The following is a 25,399-nucleotide window of genomic DNA, read 5'->3' as shown; positions in this document are numbered from 1 at the left end:
GTTTTCTAATAATCCATTTATTCTTTGCACAGACGATTCAGTATTGGTGAGAACAGTAGAGGAATCTCATTCTGTGCTTGTTCACGATGAAGCTCCAGTTGAACGAACTTACATTACTGAGGATTTCCAGGAGGAAAACTTTATCAATAACTTCCCTAATGATTCTTACGATGTTGTTAATGTTACGCCTGATCCTTTGCATAATCAGCATGAGCATAAACCATTCCCTTTGGTTGAAAGTTTTCTCCATGATAATAATACAACATGGGACAATATGCATCTTATAAGACGAAAAAGTAGGAAGCAAGACCTGCATTCCAAAGCAGAACATTTTGAATTTGAAGCAATACCCAATGAAGACCAGCTTGATGAATTTGACAATGACTTGACATACAAACCGTGTCTTACCATACCTCAAGAACCAGCCACACCTTTTATATGTGGAGAATGTGGCAAATGTTTCATCTCTGAGCCGTTCCTTGCAGAGCATATGAAGAAGCATTCAGTTGAGAGGCCTCATAGATGCCACCAGTGTGGCAGAGAGTTTGAGTACAGATCCCGTCTTGTAGTACACCTAAGAACTCACAATGGAGAAAAGCCCCATAAATGCGAGGAGTGTGGGAAGGACTTCAACTATAGGTCCCGTCTTCTGGTACATCAGCGTAAACACACAGGGGTAAAGCCTCACAAGTGTATTCAGTGTGGCAAACAGTTTGATTACAGATCTCACCTGCTTAGACATCAGAGAACACATACATGAATGTAGTGTTTCCTATTCTACTCTGGAATGTTATTGAGGAGACTGGTCTCCAAGTCACTGATTGCATAACGACAAATAGATGAAGCATATACTGAAATGCAGTATATGCTGCTGTCATGCATACCACAGAAGACAATAGTTTCTGGTGCAGCTTAAGCATTTTTCAGCGTGGGAAGTGTTGACAGAAACATTTGATTGATGGAGAAGAAAAGATTGTGGTCTTGGGAAGATGTCCTACTATACTAACGATGACCTGAGAGTCATGTCTGCAACCTCTGCAATCCAGAGGCACAAGAGAGCTGCATGAGACCATAGGTGGTTCTGAGTTCCACCTGTAGACTGCTGTAGTTTCTTATTATCCAGGGAGCAATGCGGAAATCACTGAAGTAATCAAGAACATAGTTCTTTTTGGAGATTTACAGCAAACACGGATCACTTTAGAGTCTGTGGAAGGTAGACAGTTGAAGAGAATTGGAAACAAATTAAATACACCTGTTTGTAAAAATCATAGATGTCTCTTCCAAAATGTAATATTAGTAGTAAGTCCCAAGGCAGTTTCTAACCTACAATTAAGGCTTCCATAATGATTTCTATCCTTGGTGATGAGCGAAGACATTTTTGACAGAAATTTGATTTTCACCAGTGAATATCAAGTATGTGTATACAAACCAGACTGAAGCAACTAGTTTAGGTTATTTCCTTTTTCATGAGCAGCACAAAGCCACTTTTTTAGAATGATATAGTTAACATGTCATCTTAGTCATTAGCATCACAACTTTGAATCTCCAAGTCCTGTATTGGGCTCCCCCACCCAAGGACATCCCAGTTTGCATGTTCTTCCTATTCCACATGTAAAATGTACCTTACAGTAAAATGCAATTCTGCTTCTGCTGTTCAGGCCCCCTCCCTATTTACAAATCCCCCTACTATTAGTGGGTGTAAAATGTACCTGTAAACAAAAAAGTTAGGGTTTATACTTACCTCACTCCTGTCTTTCGTCTGGCACCTAGGCAAAGACAATCTTCTACTTTTCCAGCTAAATACTGGGTAAAATAGAGCAGCCAAAATGTTACTACTCTAGCAATGGACTGGAGTGTCTTCTCACTGGATTGCACCTGCTTTGCGTTCCCCAAGTATCTTCCTGGAAGGAGGACTACATTGCGCTCAGCAATGCGGAGGATGGGGTAAGGTAAGTATAATATAACTTTATTTACAGGTCCATTTTACACCTAACAGTTTGCACTGTTCACTTTAAGAAACATACTGGCAGTTTATTGTATTTGTTTATTTGGCTTCTGCCTAGAAATTTACCTGATTGAATTATAGGTCATTGCATTGTTAGAGGCACAAAACAAGGCCAGACGTCCTGATTTATAGTATACACTGTCCTAAATGCAGTGTCTGAAGTGGGGCTGGTAAAGCTAAACTCCAGGCTTAGAAGGTACATAGAGGTGGATTTACTAAAACTGGAGAGTGCAAAATCTGGTGCAGTGGTGCATGGTAGCCAATCAGTTTCTATCTTCACCTTGTTCTATTAAGTTTTGACAAAAAAAATGGAAGCTGATTGGTTTCTATGCAGAGCTGCACCACACTTTGCACTCTCCAGTTTTAGTAAATCAACCCCATAAGTAATGCAACTAGGTATTTGTTAAAAAAAAATTACATTTATTTTTCTACTGCAACTAGTGTATGTGGATTTGACCTAATATTAGCCTTTTATATTCCCCGAACAGCAGAAATTAGATTGGCAGCGAATCAGGTGTGTTGCATGCAAATATGTTGAGCATGCCTAAAGAAGAAAAGATCAGAGTGATGACCTCAGCAACTTACTTCTGATATTGTAGACCCCTTTCAAACTAAGGCGGTTTTCAGGCATTTTAGTGCTAGAAATAGCCTCTAAATAACACCTGAAAACCGCCTCACATTCATTTCAGTGTGACTTTTCACTATGGGGCTGTGCGCTTGTGGGACGTTGGGAAAAGTCCTGCAAGCAGCAGCTTTGGGGCGGTTTTGGAGCTCTGTATACAGCTCTCGTAAAATGCCCTGCCCATTAAAATGAATGGGCAGACCTCCCAAAGCGCCTGAAAAGCGATTCGGAAGCCCCGCAACACGGGCACATTTAACCCCTTCTTTGGGGTTAAAAGCGCACCGCTAGCGCCTGAAAAGCGCTGCTAAAACAAGATTTAGCGCTAACGCGTCCGTGGCTCAGTGTGAAAGGGGTCTTACTGTGCAGTCAGTAGGCTGGAGTGAAGAGAAAACACCTCTGTATTTCTTTTTTTCCCCATAATAGTTTTATTGGAAATGTTGTGCAAATAGAAATGCAACATAATGTAACGCCTTCAGAAGGTCACTATACATGCTAGATTTATTACAACAGTCAAATGGCTGCTCCTCACCATTTAAGACCTCCAGACTTTGGAGGGTCATAAACAAAACATATGCACTAATTTTAAATACAAAATAAAGCTACAACAAAAGAGAAACATGAGTCACCTTGCAACAGGAAGGTAACCTCTGTATTTCTTATTGTAAGCGGTGACTTCTACAGTAGGATAGTGCAGCACAGATATAACTAAAACAATAAAACTCATATAATTGCAAAATACATATGTGGAAATAAATATATATAAAAGTTCATAGGTATAGGAAGCGAGAACCCCAGATGGTTCGAAGCTGTGCATCAAGGCAAACATACAGGTGTCATATTCCGTACAGAACCTCCACCATAGAATATATACAGTGCCTTGAAAAAGTATTCACACCCCTTGAAATTTTCCAAATTTTGTCATGTTACAACCAAAACCGTAAATGTATTTTATTGGGACTTTATGTGATAGACCAACACAAAGTGGCACATAATTGTGAAGTGGAAAGAAAATCATAAATGGTTTTTAAAATGTTTTACAAATAAATATGTGAAAAGTGTGGTGTGCATTTGTATTCAGCCCCCCTGAGTTAATACTTTGTAGAACCACCTTTCCCTGCAATTACAGCTGCAAGTCTTTTTGGGTATGTCTGTACCAGCTTTGCACATCTAGAGAGACATTTTTGCCCATTCTTCTTTGCAAAATAGGCCAAGCTCTGTCAGATTGGATGGAGAGCGTCTGTGAACAGCAATTTTCAAGTCTTGTCACAGATTCTCAATTGGATTTAGGTCTGGACTTTGCCTGGGCCATTCTAACACATGAATATGCTTTGATCTAAACCATTCCATTGTACCTCTGGCTGTATGTTTAGGGCTGTTGTCCTGCTAGAAGATGAACCTCCGCCCCAGTCTCAAGACTTTTGCAGATTCTTACAGATTTTCTGCTAAGATTGCCCTGTATTTGGCTCCATCCATCTTCCCATCAACTCTGACCAGTTTCCCTGTCCCTGCTGAAAAAAGCATCCCCACAACATGATGCTGCCGTGATGTGTTAGTTTTCTGCCACACATAGCGTTTTGCTTTTAGACCAAAAGGTTCAATTTTGGTCTCATCTGACCAGAGCACCTTCTTCCACATGTTTGCTGTGTCCCCCACATGGCTTCTCGCAAACTGCAAAAGGGACTTCTTATGGCTTTCGTTCAACAATGGCTTTCTTCTTGCCACTCTTCCATAAAGGCCAGATTTGTGGAGTACATGACTAATAGTCCTGTGGACAGATTCTCCCACCTGAGCTGTGGATCTCTGCAGCTCCTCCAGAGTTACCATGGGCTTCTTGGCTGTTTCTCTGATTAATGCTCTCCTTGCCCGGTCTGTCAGTTTCGGTGGAAGGCCATGTCTTGGTAGGTTTGCAGTTGTGCCATTATCTTTCCATTTTCAGATTATGGATTGAACAGTGCTCCATGAGATGTTCAAAGCTTTTGATATTTTTTTTATTATCTAACCATGCTTTCTCCACAGCTTTATCCCTGACCTGTCTGGTGTGTTCCCTGGCCTTCACGATGCTGTTTGTTCGCTAAGGCTCTCTAACAAACCCCTGAGGGCTTCAAAGAAAAGCTGTATTTATACTGAGATTAAATTATACACAGGTGGACTCTATTTACTGATTAGGTGATTTATGAAGGCAATTGGTTCCACTAGATTTTAGTTAGGGGTATCAGAGTAAAGGGGGCTGAATACAAATGCACTCCATATTTTTCAGATGTTTATTTGTAAAAAAGTTTAAAAACCATTTATCATTTTCTTTTCACTTCACAATTATGTGCCACTTTGTGTTGGTCTGTCACATAAAATCCCAATAAAATACATTTATATTTTTGGTTTTAACATAACAAAATGTGGAAAATTTCAAGGGGTATGAATACTTTTTCAAGCCACTATATGGCCGCTCACCTTACATATATGATCCCTGAACCAACAGGATGGTCAAACAAGCACTCCCCCTATCGGGGGCTGAAAATATCCTTATAGCCAATATGGATCTAGGCAGAACCGTTCCTCTGTGATAGTGCCAATATCAGTATGTAAAGACAAATGAAGAGAATATAGTGCTCTCTGCTATGTAATTGTTTATTAAAATGATGTTAAAACACTTACAAGTCCGGCACTTGTACCAAGTGCAAATAACGAGCGTACGATGAATAAAAGTACATGTCAAACCAAGAAGATGGCCGCAGGAGATGCCATGTGTGGGTCCTTCTCCATGACATTCTAGCTGGCTGTGCTGGAAAAACCGCACTCTTTATGGTTTCACTGTGCACTTCGTTGTTTCCCACAATTCTGTTTTAAGTAACATAAAATTCGATTCACTAAGCTAACACACCAGGTGTGTAAATTCAGCTGATAATTATAGGAAAACTGCAGTTGTAATAATATACCAACTGAGACTTGGCTAATGCATGCATTTGTTATGACATTGAGTTTTACAGTTTTAAACATCTAGATATCCCTAATTTTATTATAATGGTAGCATTTTACCAATAGTATCTACAAGAATTATTTGAACCATTTATGTCTAGATATAAAGCAATAGTATTTTTTTCGCCCATATGTCCTAAATAGTTTGCTACTGAGCAAATCTGTTCTGCTCTGGTGTTTCAATAACATAGTGTACTTTTAGCCTGAAATGTTTTGGATTTCTACCCCTAATGGTGGTATTAGGGCAGAATACCCAGACCTCTATGAAGACTATCATTTGCTGAGGATAATTCTCTTGTGCTATACTGGAAAAGACTGAAGCTGAACTCCCAGGTAGATCTAAAAGACTCAAAGGGGTAGATTTACTAAAGGCAAACAGACTGTGCACTTTGCAAGGGCATTTACTCCAGAGCTTAATAAATGAGGTGAAGTTTCACTTTCCAAAGATTACCCAATCACATGCAAGGAAAAATAAGGAAAACAGCATTTTTGCTTGCACATGATTGGATGACGGTGAAGTCACTAGAGTTTCCCCTCATTTATTAAACTCTGGAGCAGATGGCCTTGCAGAGTGCACAGTCTATTTGCCTTTGGTAAATCAGCCCTAAAGTATTTGTTTGGATAACAAAGGGTGTATATTAAGGCAACAGTATTCAATGATAGTGGAAGTAACATGGAAGAGGAAGTGGTAGGTACTGGACAAGCCGCAGGCACTGACTACCCCGATCAGTCTTTCAGCAGTAATAAAGTAGACTTTGTCCAATTAAAGTGGTTGTAAACCCACATGGAAAAAAAAAAACTGCAAGACAAAAGCATAATGAGCTGGTATGCATAGCATACCAGCTCATTATGTAATACTCACCTGAGATCGAAGCCCTATGTGGTGCACAGTGTACACAGCAGTGTACACAGCACCGGTTGGCGATATTTCTCCCCGGAGTTACTTCCGGGTATCGTGGCTCCGGCACTGTGATTGGCCGGAGCCACGATGACGTCACTCCCGCACATGCACGTGGGAGCCGCAAGTAACGGCACAGTCACTGAAGCAAACGGCACATATGTGCCATTACTTCAGTGCGCATGTGCCGATAACGTTGGCACATGCAGATACAGGGGATATCTCCTAAACCGTGCAGGACATCTGGGGTAGCTACAGGTAAGCTTTATTATAGGCTTACCTGTAGCAAAAAGTGGATTGTAAGGGTTTGCAGCAACTTTAATAGTTAGACCTGAGAAATGGCCAAACAAGGAGATTGTGTCCCAAAGTATTTGTTTAATTTGTTATTTTTAAATGCAGTGTAAGTACCTGAATGTTACCTGGTATCGGCTTCCAGCAGTCCTGTACAGCTGGAGTGTTAAAGAAAAAAGCAGTACTAGGAGCAAATAAGTTCTTGTGCTGACGAGAAGCATGCTGATAAGAAAGAGAAGGTAGAATGACAGAGAGATGAGCTCATCACTGCTTTTTCTCCGTTCACTGTCTAGTCACGGGCTGGGGCAGGTCCAGAATGATATGGGCTCAGAGGAAGTGGGTTGAATGATGCTGGCCATCAGACTGAGGACATCTAGAGATAGAAATGAATACTGTAGTAGGAATCTCTTAATTGAAAGTGAATATTGCAACAAAAGCTTGTTTTGTTATTTTATCTTTAAATGGACTACTGTATTTAATTTTATTTTGTTGTTTTGGGCTGGAGTTCTGCTTTAAGTGAATTGTTTTATTTATTCACCACATTTTCCCCAGTGGCTGTAATTTGCCATCTGCTCTGTGGTGCAGTTCTTCTTGCCCTTTAACTGTATCACAACCTAGTGTAGACGTAGTCTAAGTATGTAATCTGTGTAGGCTTTTCATCAATCTATGTTATCCATGAGCCAAGTCATGCAAGAAATATTCCCAATCAAGCAACAGGATCAGATGGATTTTAAACTATGTAGAAAGAGGATCACAATGTACCTGGTAATTTTAGGGGCAAATTCAAGAATGGGCAGATGTCATTTAAGATAAACTTCCTGTTTATAAAACAATTTTTAATGTGTGTTTTCATGAATTATTTTGGTCTAACTCTGTAATCTAGCGCATCAGTATTGGTTTTCCAGATTAAACTGTTTCTTTAAGAAGATGGTCTCTTGTCTATTTTTTTTTTATCCTACTAATCCGTACATGTTATGCTTAAAGGGTTAACCCTATCATACTCCTTAAAGTGGTTCTAAAGGCTTATGCCACTTTCACACAGAGGCGTTTTAGCGCTAAAAATAGTGCCCGTCACTCCAGTGTGAAAGTCCTAGTGCTTTCACACTGGAGCGGTGCGCTTGCGGGACGTTAAAAAAAGTACACCGCTCCTAAAACGCCCTGCCCATTGAAATTAATGGGCAGCGCTTCCGAAGTGCCTGCAAAGCGGGTGCTTTTAACCCCTTCGCACCATTAGTGGTGGCAAAGCGCCGCTTAAATAGTGGTAAAGCGCTGGTAAAACTAGCGACGCTTTACCGCTACCGCCCCCATAGTGTGAGAGTGCCCTTAAGGTTTTTTGCTTTAATGCTTTCTCTGCATTAAGGTAAAAAACTTTCTGTGGCACAGAATCACCCCCACTCCCTCTATACTTACCTGAGCCCGATCTCAATCCAGCGCTGTACCCTATAGCATTGGCTCTCTCCACTCTCTCTCTCCTCACAGGGCAGATTGATAGCATCAGTAGCCAAAAGCTCTCACTGCTGTCAGTCAAATTCTGTAGGGGGGGCAAGCCATGCTGTCTATGTCTATAGACGCAAGCAGCTCGGCTTGGGTTCAAATTCGCATGAGTTCCCCCATAGGAAGTGATCTCCTATGGGGGCACTCGCCAAAGAGGTGGAGCCCGGAATAGGAGGATTGGGGTTGCTCTGTGCAAAACTGTTTCCCAGAGCAGGTAAGTATGACATGTTTGTTATTTTAACCACTTAACCGCGCTATAGTCGAATGACGGCTACAGCGCAGCTCGATAACTCTGGGAGGCCGTACTATGACGTCCTCCCAGAATCGCGCTCACACGGACGTTTGCGTGACCCACTGGTCTCGAGGACCCGGTGCATCACGGTAAATGGCCGCTGAACACGTGATCGATCCGTCATTTCACCTGTAAACAAACCGGCGTCATGTCCGGTTCCTCTCAACCCTCTGTACCGATTGGTACAGTGTGAGCGGAGGGGGAGAGATCGGGTGCAGCAGTGCTGTGGGCTCGATCTGTAGTGCCCACAGCACTGATCTGTGCCCATTCCAGCACTTATCCATCCATCCATCCATACTCAGCCATCCATCCATACTCAGCTAGCCATCCATCATACTCAGCCATCCATGCTCATCCATACTCAGCCAGACATCCATGCTCAGCCATACTCAGCTATCCCCAGCAATACTTAGCAGTACCCAACCATACTCAGCAATACCCAGCCATACCTAGATATACCCAGTCATACTCTGCAATACCCAGCCATATGCAGCAATACTCAGCCATACCCAGCCATCCCTATTCATGCTCATCCATGCCACTACAGTGCCCAACAGTGTCTCACAGAAGTGTAATAGGTAGTCAAATTAGATTTGACATTTACGCCCCTAGAACACCTGATGGCGCTCCCTGCATGTTGGGCCTCTGTATGTGGCCAGGCTGTGGAAAAGTCTCCCACATCTGGTATAGCCGTAATCAAGAGGAGTAGGAGAAGCTATTTTGGGGTGTAATTTTTGGTATGTACATGCTAAATATTGTATAAATGGACAACTTTGTGTTAAAAAAAAATTCATTCTCTTTCCACATTTTCCAAAAAATGTTAGAAAAAAAGGACATGTTCAAAAGACTCAATATGCCTCATAGATTATACGTTGGGGTGTTTTCTTTCCAAAATTGGGTCATTTCCACTGGCCTGGTGCTCCAGGGCCTTCAAAAGTGTAAGAGGTAGTCAAGAAATGATATGTGTAATTTATACTCCTAGAACACCTGATGGTGCTCCTTGCATGTTGGGCCTCTCTATGTGGCCAGGCTGTGTAAAAGTCTCACACATGTGGTATCACCATACTCAGGAGGAGTAGCAGAATGTATTTTGGGGTGTAATTTGTGCTATGAATATGCTGTGTGTGAGAAATAACCTGCTAACATGACAATTTTGTGAAAAGAAAAATCTTGATTTTGCAAAGAATTGTGGGAAAAAATTACAACTTCAGAAAACTCACCATGCCTCTTACTAAATACCTTTGAGTGTCTACTTTCCAAAAAAGGGGCCTATTGGGGGGTATTTGTACTTTCCTGGCTTGTTAGGGTCTCAAGAAATGAGATAGGCCTTCAGTACTTCAGGTGTGATTAATTTTCAGAGATTGGCACCATAGCTTGTGGACTCTATAACTTTCACACAGACCAAATAATATACACCATAGTTACATAGTTACATAGTAGGTGAGGTTGAAAAAAGACACAAGTCCATCAAGTCCAACCTATGTGTGTGATTATGTGTCAGTATTACATTACATATCCCTGTATATTGCGGTCATTCAGGTGATTATCTAATAGTTTCTTGAAGCTATCAGTGCTCCCCGCTGAGACCACCGCCTGTGGAAGGGAATTCCACATCCTTGCCGCTCTTACAGTAAAGAACCCTCTACGTAGTTTAAGGTTAAACCTCTTTTCTTCTAATTGTAATGAGTGGCCACGAGTCTTATTAAACTCTCTTCTGCGAAAAAGTTTTATCCCTATTGTGGGGTCACCAGTACAGTATTTGTAAATTGAAATCATATCCCCTCTCAAGCGTCTCTTCTCCAGAGAGAATAAGTTCAGTGCTCGCAACCTTTCCTCATAACTAAGATCCTCCAGACCCTTTATTAGCTTTGTTGCCCTTCTTTGTACTCGCTCCATTTCCAGTACGTCCCTCCTGAGGACTGGTGCCCAGAACTGGACAGCATACTCCAGGTGCGGGCGGACCAGAGTCTTGTAGAGCGGGAGAATTATAGTTTTATCTCTGCAGTTGATCCCCCTTTTAATGCATGCCAATATTCTGTTTGCTTCATTAGCAGCAGCTTGGCATTGCATGCCATTGCTGAGCCTATCATCCACTAGGACCCCCAGGTCCTTTTCCATCCTAGATTCCCCCAGAAGTTCTCCCCCCAGTGTATAGATTGCATTCATATTTTTGCCACCCAAATGCATTATTTTACATTTTTCTACATTGAACCTCATTTGCCATGTAGTCGCCCACCCCATTAATTTGTTCAGGTCTTTTTGCAAGATTTCCACATCCTGCGGAGAAGTTATTGCCCTGCTTAGCTTAGTATCGTCTGCAAATACAGAGATTGAACTGTTTATCCCATCCTCCAGGTCGTTTATGAACAAATTAAATAGGATTGGTCCTAGCACAGAACCCTGGGGAACCCCACTACCCACCCCTGACCATTCTGAGTACTCCCCATTTATCACCACCCTCTGAACACGCCCTTGTAGCCAGTTTTCAATCCATGTACTCACCCTATGGTCCATGCCAACGCACCTTATTTTGTACAGTAAACGTTTATGGGGAACTGTGTCAAATGCTTTTGCAAAATCCAGATACACCACGTCTACGGGCCTTCCTTTATCTAGATGGCAACTCACCTCCTCATAGAAGGTTAATAGATTGGTTTGGCAAGAACGATTCTTCATGAATCCATGCTGATTACTGCTAATGATATCATTCTTATTACTAAAATCTTGTATATAGTCCCTTATCATCCCCTCCAAGAGTTTACATACTATTGATGTTAGGCTAACTGGTCTGTAATTCCCAGGGATGTTTTTTGGGCCCTTTTTAAATATTGATGCTACATTGGCTTTTCTCCAATCAGCTGGTACCATTCCAGTCAATAGACTGTCTGTAAAAATTAGGAACAACGGTCTGGCAATCACCTGACTGAGTTCCCTAAGTACCCTCGGATGCAAGCCATCTGGTCCCGGTGATTTATTAATGTTAAGTTTCTCAAGTCTAATTTTAATTCCGTCCTCTGTTAACCATGTAGGTGCTTCCTGTGTTGTGTCATGAGGATAAACACTGCAGTTTTGGTTACTGAAGCCCCCCGATTCACTCGTGAAGACTGAGGAGAAGAATAAATTCAATACCTTTGCCATCTCCCCATCCTTTGTAACCAGATGTCCTTCCTCATTCTTTATGGGGCCAATATGGTCTGTCCTCCCTTTTTTACTGTTTACATACTTAAAGAATTTCTTGGGATTTTTTTTGCTCTCCTCCGCTATGTGTCTTTCATGTTCTATCTTAGCCAACCTAATTGCACCCTTACATTTCTTATTGCATTCTTTATAAATTCTGAATGCTGTGGATGATCCCTCAACCTTGTATTTTTTGAAGGCCTTCTCCTTTGCTTTTATATGCATTTTTACATTGGAGTTAAGCCATCCAGGATGTTTGTTCGCTCTTTTAAATTTATTACCCAATGGGATACATTGGCTAATGCCCTTATTTAATTTGCTCTTAAAGCAAACCCATCTCTCCTCCGTATTCTTTGTTCCTAATATTTTATCCCAATTTATGCCTTTTAGCAAGGTTTGTAGTTTAGGGAAGTTGGCTCTTTTGAAATTCAGTGTCTTTGTGTTCCCTTCATGTCTCCTATTTGTGTGATTTATACTGAAACTAATTGACCTGTGATCGCTGTTACCTAAATTGCCCCGTATTTCCACATCTGTTATCAGGTCTGTATTGTTGGTAATCAGTAGATCTAGTAATGTTTTATTTCTAGTTGGTGCGTCTACCATCTGACCCATAAAATTGTCCTGCAAGACACTAAGGAACTGGCGAGCCTTAAATGAATGCGCGGTTCCCTCCGCCCAGTCTATGTCTGGATAATTAAAATCCCCCATTATGATAACACTTCCCATCCTTGCTGCTAATCCAATTTGTGATAGGAGATCCGTCTCCACTTCCTCCCTCAGGTTAGGGGGCCTATAGCATACTCCCAGTATTATTTTCCCCTTAGCTTCATCCCTTTGGAGCTCTACCCATAAAGATTCCACCTCCTCCCTAGCCCCCTCAGTGATGTCATCTCTCACATTCACTTGTACATTATTCTTGATATATAGGCATACCCCTCCCCCTTTTTTACCCTCTCTGTCCTTGCGGTATAGGGTATACCCTTGAATGTTTGCCAGCCAATCATGAGAGCTGTTGAACCAGGTCTCTGAAATTCCCACAAAATCCAAATCCTCCTTGTACAACAGTATCTCTAGTTCACCCATCTTGTCCGCCAGGCTCCTGGCATTGGTGAACATGCCACAGTTTAGACCGGTCGCATATTGTCCTCGTATTGGGTGTTTCAAGATTGCAACTTGGACTTGCTACTATACTCACCTTGTGTTTTTGTGCTTTGGTTAACCTACCACTAATGCCCCCAATACTACCCTCTGGAATATCTTCCGCGCTGGCTATCACTGTCTCTGGACCCTCCCCCCCATCGCCTAGTTTAAAAACCTCTCTAACTTTTTGGCCATCTTCATTCCCAGCAGATCTGCACCCTCCTCATTTAGGTGCAGTCCGTCCCTTCTATAGTACCGGTTACCGACTGAGAAGTCGGCCCAGTCCTCCAGGAACCCAAACCCCTCCTTACTACACCAGCTCTTCAGCCACTTGTTTACTTCCCTAATCTCCCTCTGCCTCTCTGGTGTGGCTCGATGTACCGGTAGTATTCCTGAGAACACTGCCTTGGAGGTCCTTTTCCTCAATTTAGCTCCTAAGTCCCTAAAATCGTTCTTTAGGACACTCCATCTGCCTCTGACTTTGTCATTGGTGCCAACGTGCACCATGACAGCCGGGTCTTCCCCAGCCCCTCCCAGTAATCTGTCCACAAGATCCGTGATGTGCCGAAACCGAGCACCCGGTAGACAACATACTGTTCGGCGCTTCAGGTCTTGGTTACAGCCAATTTGGGTTATTTTTACCAAAGATATGTAGCAGTATAAGTTTTAGCTAAAATTTATGAAGAAAGGTTACTAATTTTCAAAATTTTATAACGGAAACAAAGAAAAATGCATCTGTTTACAGAATTTTCATTTTTTTTTTTCTTATAGCTCAAAAAATAAAAAACCCAACGGTGATTAAATACCACCAAAAGTGGTATTTGTGTGAAAAAAGGACAAAAATGTCATATGGGTACAGTGTTGCAGGACTAATTGTCATTCAAAATATGAGAGCACCGAAAGCTGAAAATTGGTCTGGTTAGGAAGGGGTTCAAGTGCCCAGTGGGCAAGTGGTTAAAAGAAAATGCTTTTTTCTAATGCAAGAACAGATGTTGTTAAATGTCAGTAAATTTATTTTTTGCTAGGTAAATGTTTGGCAAATGTTTATGGAACTCTATTTTTGGATATGGTGAATAATGTCCATAGAATTAATGGTGACATCTAATCGTTAAAGTGTTACTAAACCCAGGACCCTGCATTCACTATATCTGGTCTCCCACAGTACACAGAACATGGAAATGCAATTTTTTAGTAAATGTAACCTGCTAAATACCTTTTCTCTTCAGCAGTATATAGCAGTCTTGTGACTTCTATCAGTGTCTGGCCAAGCACTCGTTAAAGCTTGTAGGAGGAGTTTTCGTTCTCCTCTTACTGTCATAGGAGGCTGCATAACCCCAGACCCTCTGTCTGGACAGTGCTGATTGGCCCTGTACTAATCACATGCACCCTCCCAAAAATTCTCTAGCAATACACACCAAACTTAGCATGTGCAGAGTGCCCCCTAAGGCTCTGCAGATGGATTGGGGACAGTAAAAGAAGGGGAATATCAGAGAAGACAGGATCAAACAGCATTTTTACACAATGCGGCGGATCAACCCCTTAGGTTCCACAGTAAGTATAACATGCATGCATCCAGTGCAGATGGGCATTGATCAGGCTGCAGTGATGGGCAATGGCGAGTCTGCTGATGGGAACTGATCAGGCTGTATTGATGGGCAATGGTGAGGCTGCATTGGTGGGCACTGGTGAGACTGCAGATGGGCATTGATCAGGCTGCAATGGTGAGGCTGCAGATGCGCACTGATCAGGCTGCATTGATGGGGACTGGTGAGGCTGCAGATTGGCACTGACAAGGCTGCATTGATGGGCACTGATCCTTATTTTGCTTCAAAGTTCTTTATTCAAAATTTACGTTTTTTTTCCTGAAACTTCCCTCTTAAAAGGTGCGGGTTCTACGCCGATTAATATGGTGACTAACATAAAACCACATTTCATATTATAATGGATAAAGTGCTAGTGCAGGGGTAGGCAACCTTTTGAGCACATTGTGACAAATTTTTTTTTCAAAGAAATTGAGCCTGCCGATTTTATAACAAAAAAAATGTTAACTTCACACTCTCAATCACGAAAAAACTAAAAGGGTTTTTTATAAAGTAAATGCTGTGAACTACTTGAGTAATAGTGACTAATTAATAGCCTGCACTCTCGTGCCTCAGATCAGCCCCAATTCCTGCACCTTCACACCTCAGATCACTGTACCCCCTGCAAATCTGTCCCCCCACTGTACCCCACTGCTCATCTGTCCCCTCACTGTACTACCCTGCACATCTGCCCCACCACTGTTCCACCCTGCTCTTCTGTCCCACCACTGTAACCCCCCTGCTCCTCTGTCCCACCACTGTAACTCCCTGCTCATCTGTACCACCTCTGTACCCCCTGCTCATCTGTCCCACCACTGTAACCCCTGCACATCTGCCCCACCACTGTACCACCCTGCTCTTCTGTCCCACCGCTGTAACCCCCTGCTCATCTGTCCCACTACTGTAACCCCCCTGCTCATCTGCCCCAACAATGTGCCCCCTTTCTCATCTGCCCCACCACTGTATCTCCCTGCACATCTGCTCCACCGTCGTATCCCCATGCTCTTCTGTCTCACCGATGAACCACCTTCTCACCTGTCCTAACGCTGAACCCATCTGCTCATCTGCCCCACCACGTAAACCCCCTTTCTCATCTGCCCCACCACTGTTCCCCCTGCTCTTCTGTCCCACCACTGTTCCCACTGCACCTTCTGTCCCACCACTGTACCCCCCTGCTCATCTGTTCCACCAATGTACCTCCTTTCTCCTCTTCCCTGCCACTGTACCCCCCCTGCACATCTGTCCCACCACTGTAACCCCCTGCTCATCTGCCCTATCACTGTACTGTACTGTGCTCTTCTGTCTCACTGCTGAATCCCTTCTCATCTCTCCCACCACTATACCTCCTGCACTTCTGCCAAACCACTGTACCCCCATTAACATCTGCCCCACCACTGTACCCAGTTGTTCTGTACCACCACTAAACCCTCTTCTTATCGCTTCCACCACTCTAACCCCCTTTCTCATCTGCCCCACCACTTTGGCTCCTGCACATGTCTCACCTCTCTGCTCTTCTGCTCCATCTTTGTGCCCCCCTGCTCTTCTGCCCCACCACTGTAACCCCCTGCTCATCTGTCCCACCAATGTACCTCCTTTCTCCTCTGCCCTGCCACTGTACCCCCCTGCACAACTGCCCCACCTCTGTACCCCCTGCTCTTCTGCCCCACCAGTGTAACCCCCGCTCATCTGTACCACCATTATAACCCCCTTCTCTTCTGGCACAACACTGAAGCCCCCCTGCTCATCTGCCCCATCACTGTAACCCATTTGCTCTTCTGTCCCACCACTAAACCCCCCCCCTTCTCATCTGCCCCACCACTGTACCCTCTTCTCATCTATGATATGCGCGATATACAGAGTGGTGCTAGGAAGCGGAGATGAGACACATCTACCTGTCTTGGCACACTCATCCTGCTGATCCACCTTTTGCATCCAGCCCACGTCCTTGTATGTAATGTATATGATGTCACATACAAGCATCTGGAATGGATGCGCAATGATGAGCTCAGGTCAGGGGCATTTTCTGAAAGCAGTGGGTCTGTATGCAAGATCGAGCTCCCGCAGCTGAGGAAAAAGTGCGGAGCTCTGCGCCGCAGGAAAATTGGGTGTGATTTTTATTGCGCTCAATAATGGCTGTGGCTTAAAGGGACACAGTGTGCAGGGGTTTAGTAGTAAGTGACACAAAGTTCAGAGGTCAGGTGTAAGTGACTCAGAGGTTGGGAGTAGGTGATGTAGAGGTTGATAGTAGTAGATGATGCAGAGCTGAGGGGTCAGTAGTAAATGACACATACACACAAACACACACACACATAATATATGTATATGTATTTTTTTTTCAGCAAAGTTCCCAGAAGCTCAACAGTAATTCCACAAACTGTCACCTGATTGTGGTTTTCTCAATCACAGTGAAATCCCTTCTTTCTGAAATTGGTAGTGGCAACCAAGCGAGTCATCTTCCTCCAGATGGTGAGTGGAGCTAGCAGGACTGTGATTGGCTTTGGCAGTGGCCAATGACAGTCTGCCTTCTCTTGGAAACGGGGACTGCCTCCCTAGCAGAACTGCATCCAATCTCTTCCCCATCACAAGAGCTGACGATTGCAGCTACAACAAAGTTAGATAACTAATCAATGTTTCCCATTGTTTACAATGTGTGGGGACAGTGCCTCCCCCCCCAGTGCAGGTGCAGCATGGGGAATTGTAAGACTGGAATGCATTGGATCTCACTGCCACTTCCCTGCACTGCTCTGCTGTTGGGGAGGGAGTCGGGTGCCAGCAAAAGAGGATTTGTATGCCACTTGCATTTGAGTTTGTTAGCTCTCACGTGGATGCACTAAGCAGGCTAGACACTGAGCCGTGAGGAGGTAGAAAAGAACAGTCAAAAGACCTGCGTAATTAGATAATGAAACTTTACAAAGATGGAAAAGGATATAAAAAGATATCTAAAGCCTTGAATATGACAGTCAGTACTGTTCAATCACTCAATAAGAAGTGGAAAATTTGGGGATCTCTTGATACCAAGCCAAGGTCAGGTAGATCAAGAAAGATATCAGCCACAACTGCCATAGGAACCTGTTTGGGATACAAAGAAAAACCCACAGGTAACCTCAGGAGAAATACAGGCTGCTCTGGAAAAACATGGTGTGGTTGTTTTTAAGGAGCACAATACAATAATACTTGAACAAAAAAAAGCGGCATGGTCAAGTTACCAGAAAGAAGCCTTTACTGTACAAGTTCCACAAAAAAGCCTGGTTACAATATGCCCAACAACACCTTGACATGCCTCATTGGGCTTTTTTGTGGTATTGGTGCAGTAAGGGCTTCCTTCTGGAAGCTCAACCATGCAGCTCTTTTTTGTTCAAGTAGCGTTGAATTGTGCTCCTTAAAAACAATCACACCGTCTTTTTGGAGAGCAGCCTGTATTTCATATTTTATTTTTTTCCTTGTATCCTGAGCAATTCTTCCGCCAGTTGTGGCTGCAATCTTTCTTGGTCTACCTGACCTTGGCTTGGTATAAAAAAAAACCCTAATTTTCCCTTTCTTAATAAATGATTAAACAGTACTGACTGGCATATTCAAGGCTTTGGATATCCTTTTATATCCTTATCCATCTTTGTAAAGTTTCATTACCTTGTTAGACAGGTCTAGCCTGCTTAGTGCATCCATGTGAGAGCTAACAAACTTATTGACTATTTGTACACAGACACTAATTGTGATTTAAAAAGCCACAAATGTGGGAAATTAACCTTTAACCATTTTAACCTGTGTGCGCCACCTTCTGTGTCTGTGCCAAGGCCAAACATTCCAGGGTATGTAAACTTTTGATGGGGGCCATTTGTGTGATTTCTGTTGTTATGATTTAAAAAGGATCCAAAAAAGTATGTGATAATAAATGGCTTCATGTGATTGCTATCCTTAAATAAAGTTTTTTTTGCATGATCAGTCATATTTTCAATATTAATGCCAAAATTTCACAATTTCTGCCAGGGTATGCAAATTTTTGGGCACGACTGTATATATCGTTACAAGATCAACCCCCATCTCTCAATCGCTGAAGGACATGGGGTCTGGTAACATGGTAGGGCTTCTTTTTTGCCAACGGGATACAAACCTGCTCGCCAGGAGTGTTGGGTTGCTATTGCCTGCAGTAGGGTGTGATGATAGTGAGGACTGACAGACCCCAAACTGTGTGGAGAGAATGGGTGAGTTGCACTGAAGAGTGTCACCTCATTTTCTCCACAATTCTCAATTCATTACCAAGAACTCAGAATTAAATCTCATGTCTGCGCTGGGCATCCATGTAAGGTGACACATTTGACAAAACAGTCCAGCCTAGAAGAAATGAAAAGCATCATAAGCCTTACTTAGCTGGGGTCTTCTAAGGACCTCTAATGAGGCCCTGACATAAATGGTCACACCATAAACATCCTGGAGAGTAGTTTGAGGGATACACATCTGGGGAGTAGTGGCCTACAATGACTAAGGGCTTATTCACATCACAATCTCAGCATTTTTGCATATGCATTTGCATTTGTTTTTTATGTGTTTTCAATGTAGTCCAGTGTGGGTTTTTTTAGAGCAGTCTTGTGACTTCAATCAGTGTCTGGTTAAAACCTGTAGGGGGAGTTTTCATTCTGCTCTGACTGTCCTGCAGGACCCCTGACCCTCTGTCTGCACAGTGCTGATTTGCCCTGTGCTGGTCACATGCACTCTCCCAAGAAAAAAAACTCTCTAGCTCTTAGCATGTGTAGCTAGACCCCAGCCTCTGTTCTATCAGGAGATGGGTTGGGGACTGTGAAAGAAGGATCAGAGAAGACAGGATCACACAGCATTTTTACTCAATGCAGAGGATTAACCCCTTAGGTTCAGTATAGCAAGCATGCTTTACTGCATATACAGACTGATATTACTGTTGTGGGTTTAGTAAAACTTTAAATCCTTTTTATTTTGCTGTTGCTTATGTAAAATCTTTTGTGCAAATATTTATTACTCTTTTCTCTTCCGTTCCCTTTCCTTCCTTTTTTTTTTTTTTTTTTTTTACTTGAACTAAAATGATCGATTTAAATGTTTCCCAAAATAGTTGCATTCAAGGCATGCCGTGAATAACAAATGTCACAGTTGTTTGTCTTTGCAATCAAATAGTCAAGTCATCGAATCACTCCAATCTCCTTTAAGACTCCTTTCACACTGGAGGCGCTTTTCAGGAGTGTTAGCACTAATAATAGCGCCTGTAAAGCACCTGAAAAAAGCCTCAGTTGCAATCCCTGTGTGAAAGCCCGAGTGCTTTCACAATAGGGCCCTGCGCCGGCAGGGCGCCACAAAAAGTCCTTCAAGCAGCTTCTTTGCAGCGCTGTAGGAGCGCCCCTGCCCATTGAAATCAATGGGCAGCGCCAATGATCCGCCGGCAAAGCAGCGTTTTGCGGGCGGTCTTAACCCTTTTTCGGCTGCTAGCAGGGGTTAAAACCGCCCCGCTAGCGGCCGGATAGTGCCACTAAAACGACAGCAAAGCACCGCTTTCACACTGGGCGCTTTCAGTGTGAAAGGGCTCTTAAGCGTAACTCCACTTTTGTTGCAAAAAAAAAATATCACCTGCATATCGCCTGAAAAAAGCCTCAGCTGCAATCCCAGTGTAAAAGCCCGAGTGCTTTCACACTGGAGCGCTGCGCTGGCAGGGCATCACAAAAAGTCCTGCCAGCAGCCCCTTTGGAGCGGTGTATACACCGCTCCTCCACCGCTCCTCCACCGCTCCTGCCCATTGAAATCAATGGGGCAGTGCTGCCATACTGCCGGCAAAGCAGCGCTGCAGCAGCATTTTGTGGGCAGATTTAACCCCTTTTCGGATGCTATCGAGGGTTAAAACCGCCCCGCTAGCGGCGGAATAGTGCCGCAAAAAGGACAGTAAAAATATCGCCGCTTTACCGCCGACGCCCGGGCGCTGTGAGTGTGAAAGCACCCTCATGGGAGTGGTTTCATAATTATCAACCAGCTGTGCGCCTGCGGGAGACTATTGAGGAAAGCTGCTGAGCCTGCATCCCTTTAGACGTGTTCCTTTTGGGAGTATCTCACCAAAAATGACATTTTTGTTCCAGGGGATGTCTGAAATCTGACTGGTATCTTAGGCAGACTTCTGGAAAAATCAGTGAGCCAATCATACAAGCAGGAAATTATGTTTCTTAGGGGTGTTCTGTACACATTCTTGTGTTGCATTTTCAGAAAATTACAGCAGCTGCAGATTGCAAAGGAAAGGTAATTTTTAATAACATTCAATTACAATATGACTTGTGTCGCAAATTGTATACGCTATATTATTTTTTCTTTATTTGTTTTTTTTTTTTCCACGAAAGTGGAGTTACCCTTTAAATTTTCTCTAATGTGCCTTCTCTTGCTCCCTCTCCTACCCTATTTTGTTATCAAGCAAAGTAAAAATGAGAGCTACAGCAGAGCTCCCTTTGACGTTATAATTAATAGGCAAGAGTTACACCATGAAACCTACTCTGCTTCATTGAAATGAATGCCTTAGTAGTGCAATTATACCATACACTATATGTCACTATTACATAAAGCCCTACAAGTCCTTTATTCCTACCAAGGGCATGATTGAACATTTTTATTTTACATTAGACTAAACTAACCCTACACTTCACATACTGTATAGCAGGGATATGCAATTACCGGACCTCCAGCTGTTGCAAAACTACAAGTCCCATCATGCCTCTGCCTCTGGGTGTCATGCTTGTGGCTGTCAGAGTCTTGCTATGCCTCATGGGACTTGCAGTTCTGCAACAGCTGGATGTCCGCTAATTGCATATCCTTGCTGTATAGTAAGTGCCACATAAATCATTTTCTTGAGTCCAGTCCTATGGAGGTTATACAGCATTAAAGCCCTAACGAGAGGGAAGTGCTTAACCTTTGAAACGCATTGGTTATTTTTTTCCATTCTAATAAGATTTCATTACAATCCCTTCTGTACTCTACAAACACTGGTGTTGCACTTTCCCTGCTTGTGTGTTTTTTAATCTTTTATTGCTGTCTTTGTCTCATTTGAATGATTTCTTCTTGCACTTTGCCTATTTAATTGATGTAAGAGAACATAAAATGAAGGAAAATTCCTTTGCTACTTGTCTTTTTATTGTGTTAGACAGAATAGGATGTGAAGGTAAGCCTGCCAATGGTGAAAGGCAACAATGAAATCACAGGTTTAGAATCTGTCAGGATTTTATTGCCCATAGGGGGAGATTTCCCTTCACTTCCTGTCCAGATGACCGTTGTCAGAATAGAAAGTTAAAAGAAAAGTATGGGTTTCCTTTTTTTTGCTTACATCTATTCTATGTGAGCTGCTGATATCTAAAAATCTTTCCAGCCCTCTCAGAAGTGCCCCCATTCTGTTAAAATCATGGAGCGAATAATTCTCTTTACATATAAAACATCGATAAGTGCCAACCAACAGGAGGCAGGGTTTAAGGTTTTGTCACAATGGTACTACACCCCGGTCAGGTTGCACCAGATGTTTCCTCAGAGCTCAGACCTCTGTTGGAGATGTGGAGAGGAGGTGGGTACCCTTCTCCATATCTTCTGGTCTTGTAGGTTCATCTCCCCCTTCTGGACAGAGGTTCACCGCATCACTCAGAAGTTCACAGACCGTGAGCTGCCCAAGACTCCTGAGTTCTTTTTAATACACCACCATGAAATACCGAGCAAGGCTTACAGGAAATCAATCCTGCCCCTACTGGTTACATCCCCCTGTTCTGGAAGCGGACAGAGCCCCCCGGGGTAGCAGTCTGGCTGAAAAGGATAGCTGATATCCACAAAATGGAGGACCTTGTAGCAACTGATAGGGGATTCAGGGAACAGTTCCTCAAGAAGTGGTTCTATTGGCTCAAATTTGTCTACTCCGAGGAGTATGCAAAACTGACGGCATTAGCACCTAGTAATTAGGAAACACGGGTTGAACTCTGAGTAACTAAAGGAGAGGCTGGAGGAGGAGCTCCCCCCCCTCTTTTTTTCTTTTCCAATACTTCCCCCCCAACACCTTTCTTTTCTTCTTCTTTGTTCTCTGTTTTTTTTTTTGTTTTTTTTAACTTTCATTGATACGAATATGCTCATTTATCTTCTCGTTAGGAATGACGACTTACAGGTCGTAATCTTTCCCACATTAACTTCTACACAGTGGCCTCTGATACTTTATGGGAAACAGTGAGCTCCCTAATCTAAGGATCGGTTATCCAGACCAGGAATACACAGGTTTCCATGACCAGTTATGCTTAATTGTTTGATTTATAAGATCCGTCCAGTCGAGCTGTATTTATAGCAAGAACAAAAATTGCCTTGTCTGATGTACTGATATACTGTATGTTTGCTTCTGTTATCATATTTCTTTGCAAATAAAAAATTTACAAAAAAAAAAAAATTGCGCTAAATACCTGTGGGAGGGGCTACAGACTTTCATACAGCGTAATACCAACAATGGTCTGGCTCTGGAGTCTGGATCCACCCACTTTCCTGTCATCTTGCTTGATTGATGTCCTCTCTCTGCTCGCTACCGAGACTTCACAGAACATAGCTGCTTCCCCTCCCTTCTCTCTATATATATATTTGTAAAGCAGAATACACATATGGATGTGACAGCACACAGGCATTCCATGCATTACTGCTATAGTAAAATTAAATAAAATCAGAGCTAACATTGTGAATGAATCCTTTTATTGACTATCTGGTTTTTTATGAGACAATGAAACCTTCCATTCACATCTACTTATATTTTCATACTGAAGCCCAGAGCTCCTCAGACATGGATATAGCTTTGCTCCCCCATAATGGTGTATTACCTTGTACCCCTATAGCAATAATGTTCCCTTCATTGTAAATAGATTATTACAGGATCACATGCTGTATAGTGCCATCACATGCCATACAGAGCCATTATGTGCCGTTGCGTGTCATTACATGTTGTACAGTGCCATCACATGCCGCGCAGAGTCATCACATGCCATACAGAGTCATTACATGTCGTACAGTGTCATCACATGCCTTACAGTGTCATCACATGCCTTACAGTGTCATCACATGCCGTACAGTGTCATCACATGCTGTACAGAGTCATCACATGCCCCACAGACTCATCACATGCTGTACAGTGTCATTACATGTTGTACAGTGCCATCACATGCCGTACAGTGCCATCACATTCTGTACAGTGTCATTACATGTTGTACAGTGCCATCACATGCCATACAGTGTCATTACATGTTGTACAGTGCCATCACATGCTGTACAGTGTCATTACATGTTGTACAGTGCCATCACATGCCATACAGTGTCATTACATGTTGTACAGTGCCATCACATGCCATACAGTGTCATTACATGTTGTACAGTGTCATTACATGTTGTACAGGTCCATCATATGCCGTGCAGAGCCATCACATGCCGTGCAGAGTCATCACATGCCGTACAGTGCCATCACATGCTGTACAGTGCCATCACATGCTGTACAGTGTCATCACATGCCGTACAGAGTCATCACATGCTGTACAGTGCCATCACATGCCACACAGACTCATCACATGCCGTACAGTGTCATTACATGTTGTACAGTGCCATCACATGCTGCACAGTGCCATCACATGCCGCACAGTGCCATCACATGCTGTACAGAGCCATCACATGCCATACAGTGCCATCACATGCTGTACAGAGCCATTATGTGCCGTTGCGTGTCATTACATGTTGTACAGTGCCATCACATGCCGCGCAGAGTCATCACATGCCATACAGAATCATTACATGTCGTACAGTGTCATCACGGGCCGCACAGAGTCATCACATGCCGTACAGTGTCATCACATGCCTTACAGTGTCATCACATGCCGTACAGTGTCATCACATGCCCTACAGTGTCATCACATGCCGTACAGTGTCATCACATGCCTTACAGTGTCATCACATGCCGTACAGTGTCATCACATGCTGTACAGAGTCATCACATGCCCCACAGACTCATCACATGCTGTACAGTGTCATTACATGTTGTACAGTGCCATCACATGCCGTACAGTGCCATCACATTCTGTACAGTGTCATTACATGTTGTACAGTGCCATCACATGCCATACAGTGTCATTACATGTTGTACAGTGCCATCACATGCTGTACAGTGTCATTACATGTTGTACAGTGCCATCACATGCCATATAGTGTCATTACATGTTGTACAGTGCCATCACATGCCATACAGTGTCATTACATGTTGTACAGGTCCATCACATGCCGTGCAGAGCCATCACATGCCGTGCAGAGTCATCACATGCCGTACAGTGCCATCACATGCTGTACAGTGCCATCACATGCTGTACAGTGTCATCACATGCCGTACAGAGTCATCACATGCTGTACAGTGCCATCACATGCCACACAGACTCATCACATGCCGTACAGTGTCATTACATGTTGTACAGTGCCATCACATGCCGCACAGTGCCATCACATGCTGTACAGAGCCATCACATGCCGTACAGTGCCATCACATGCTGTACAGAGCCATCACATGCCGCACAGTGCCATCACATGCTGTACAGAGCCATCACATGCCGTACAGTGCCATCACATGCTGTACAGAGCCATCACATGCCGCACAGTGCCATCACATGCTGTACAGAGCCATCACATGCCGTACAGTGCCATCACATGCCGTCAGAGTCATCACGTGCCGTACAGTGCCAATAATTGCCGTACAGGGATGGGGATGGAACATAGGAGTACAGTGACAGAGGGATGATTTGTATGTAAATAAAGGAGACTCTGGGGACATATCGGGGATCACTTTAGATATGGGGGAGTTGTCAGTCTTCTCTCCTATGTACTGTACACAGGTATGCTCTCTACACATAGCACTGTGTACATTTCAGAGAACAGACACAGGGTGCAGGTCACT

The 25,399-nt window shown here is 43.3% G+C and overlaps 1 protein-coding gene across 2 annotated transcripts in view; it reads left to right on the top strand.

Annotated features, from left to right (window-relative positions):
* LOC141107964 (oocyte zinc finger protein XlCOF7.1-like) overlaps positions 1-4,908 on the top strand; it is a 33,022-nt gene extending 28,114 nt beyond the window's left edge. For both annotated transcript variants that reach the window (XM_073599070.1, XM_073599068.1), the window contains exon 7: positions 33-4,908. In XM_073599070.1, coding sequence (XP_073455171.1) covers positions 33-760 — 728 coding nt within the window. In that variant the 3' untranslated portion in view covers positions 761-4,908. The remainder of the gene's footprint in view (positions 1-32) is intronic.
* The last annotated feature ends 20,491 nt before the right edge of the window (positions 4,909-25,399 follow it).

The sequence above is a fragment of the Aquarana catesbeiana genome, linkage group LG09 (genome assembly GCF_042186555.1).
Source record: "Aquarana catesbeiana isolate 2022-GZ linkage group LG09, ASM4218655v1, whole genome shotgun sequence".
NCBI classification, from domain to species: domain Eukaryota; kingdom Metazoa; phylum Chordata; class Amphibia; order Anura; family Ranidae; genus Aquarana; species Aquarana catesbeiana.
The sequence above is the reverse complement of the archived record's forward strand: the minus strand, read 5'-3'. Positions and strand labels throughout refer to the sequence as shown.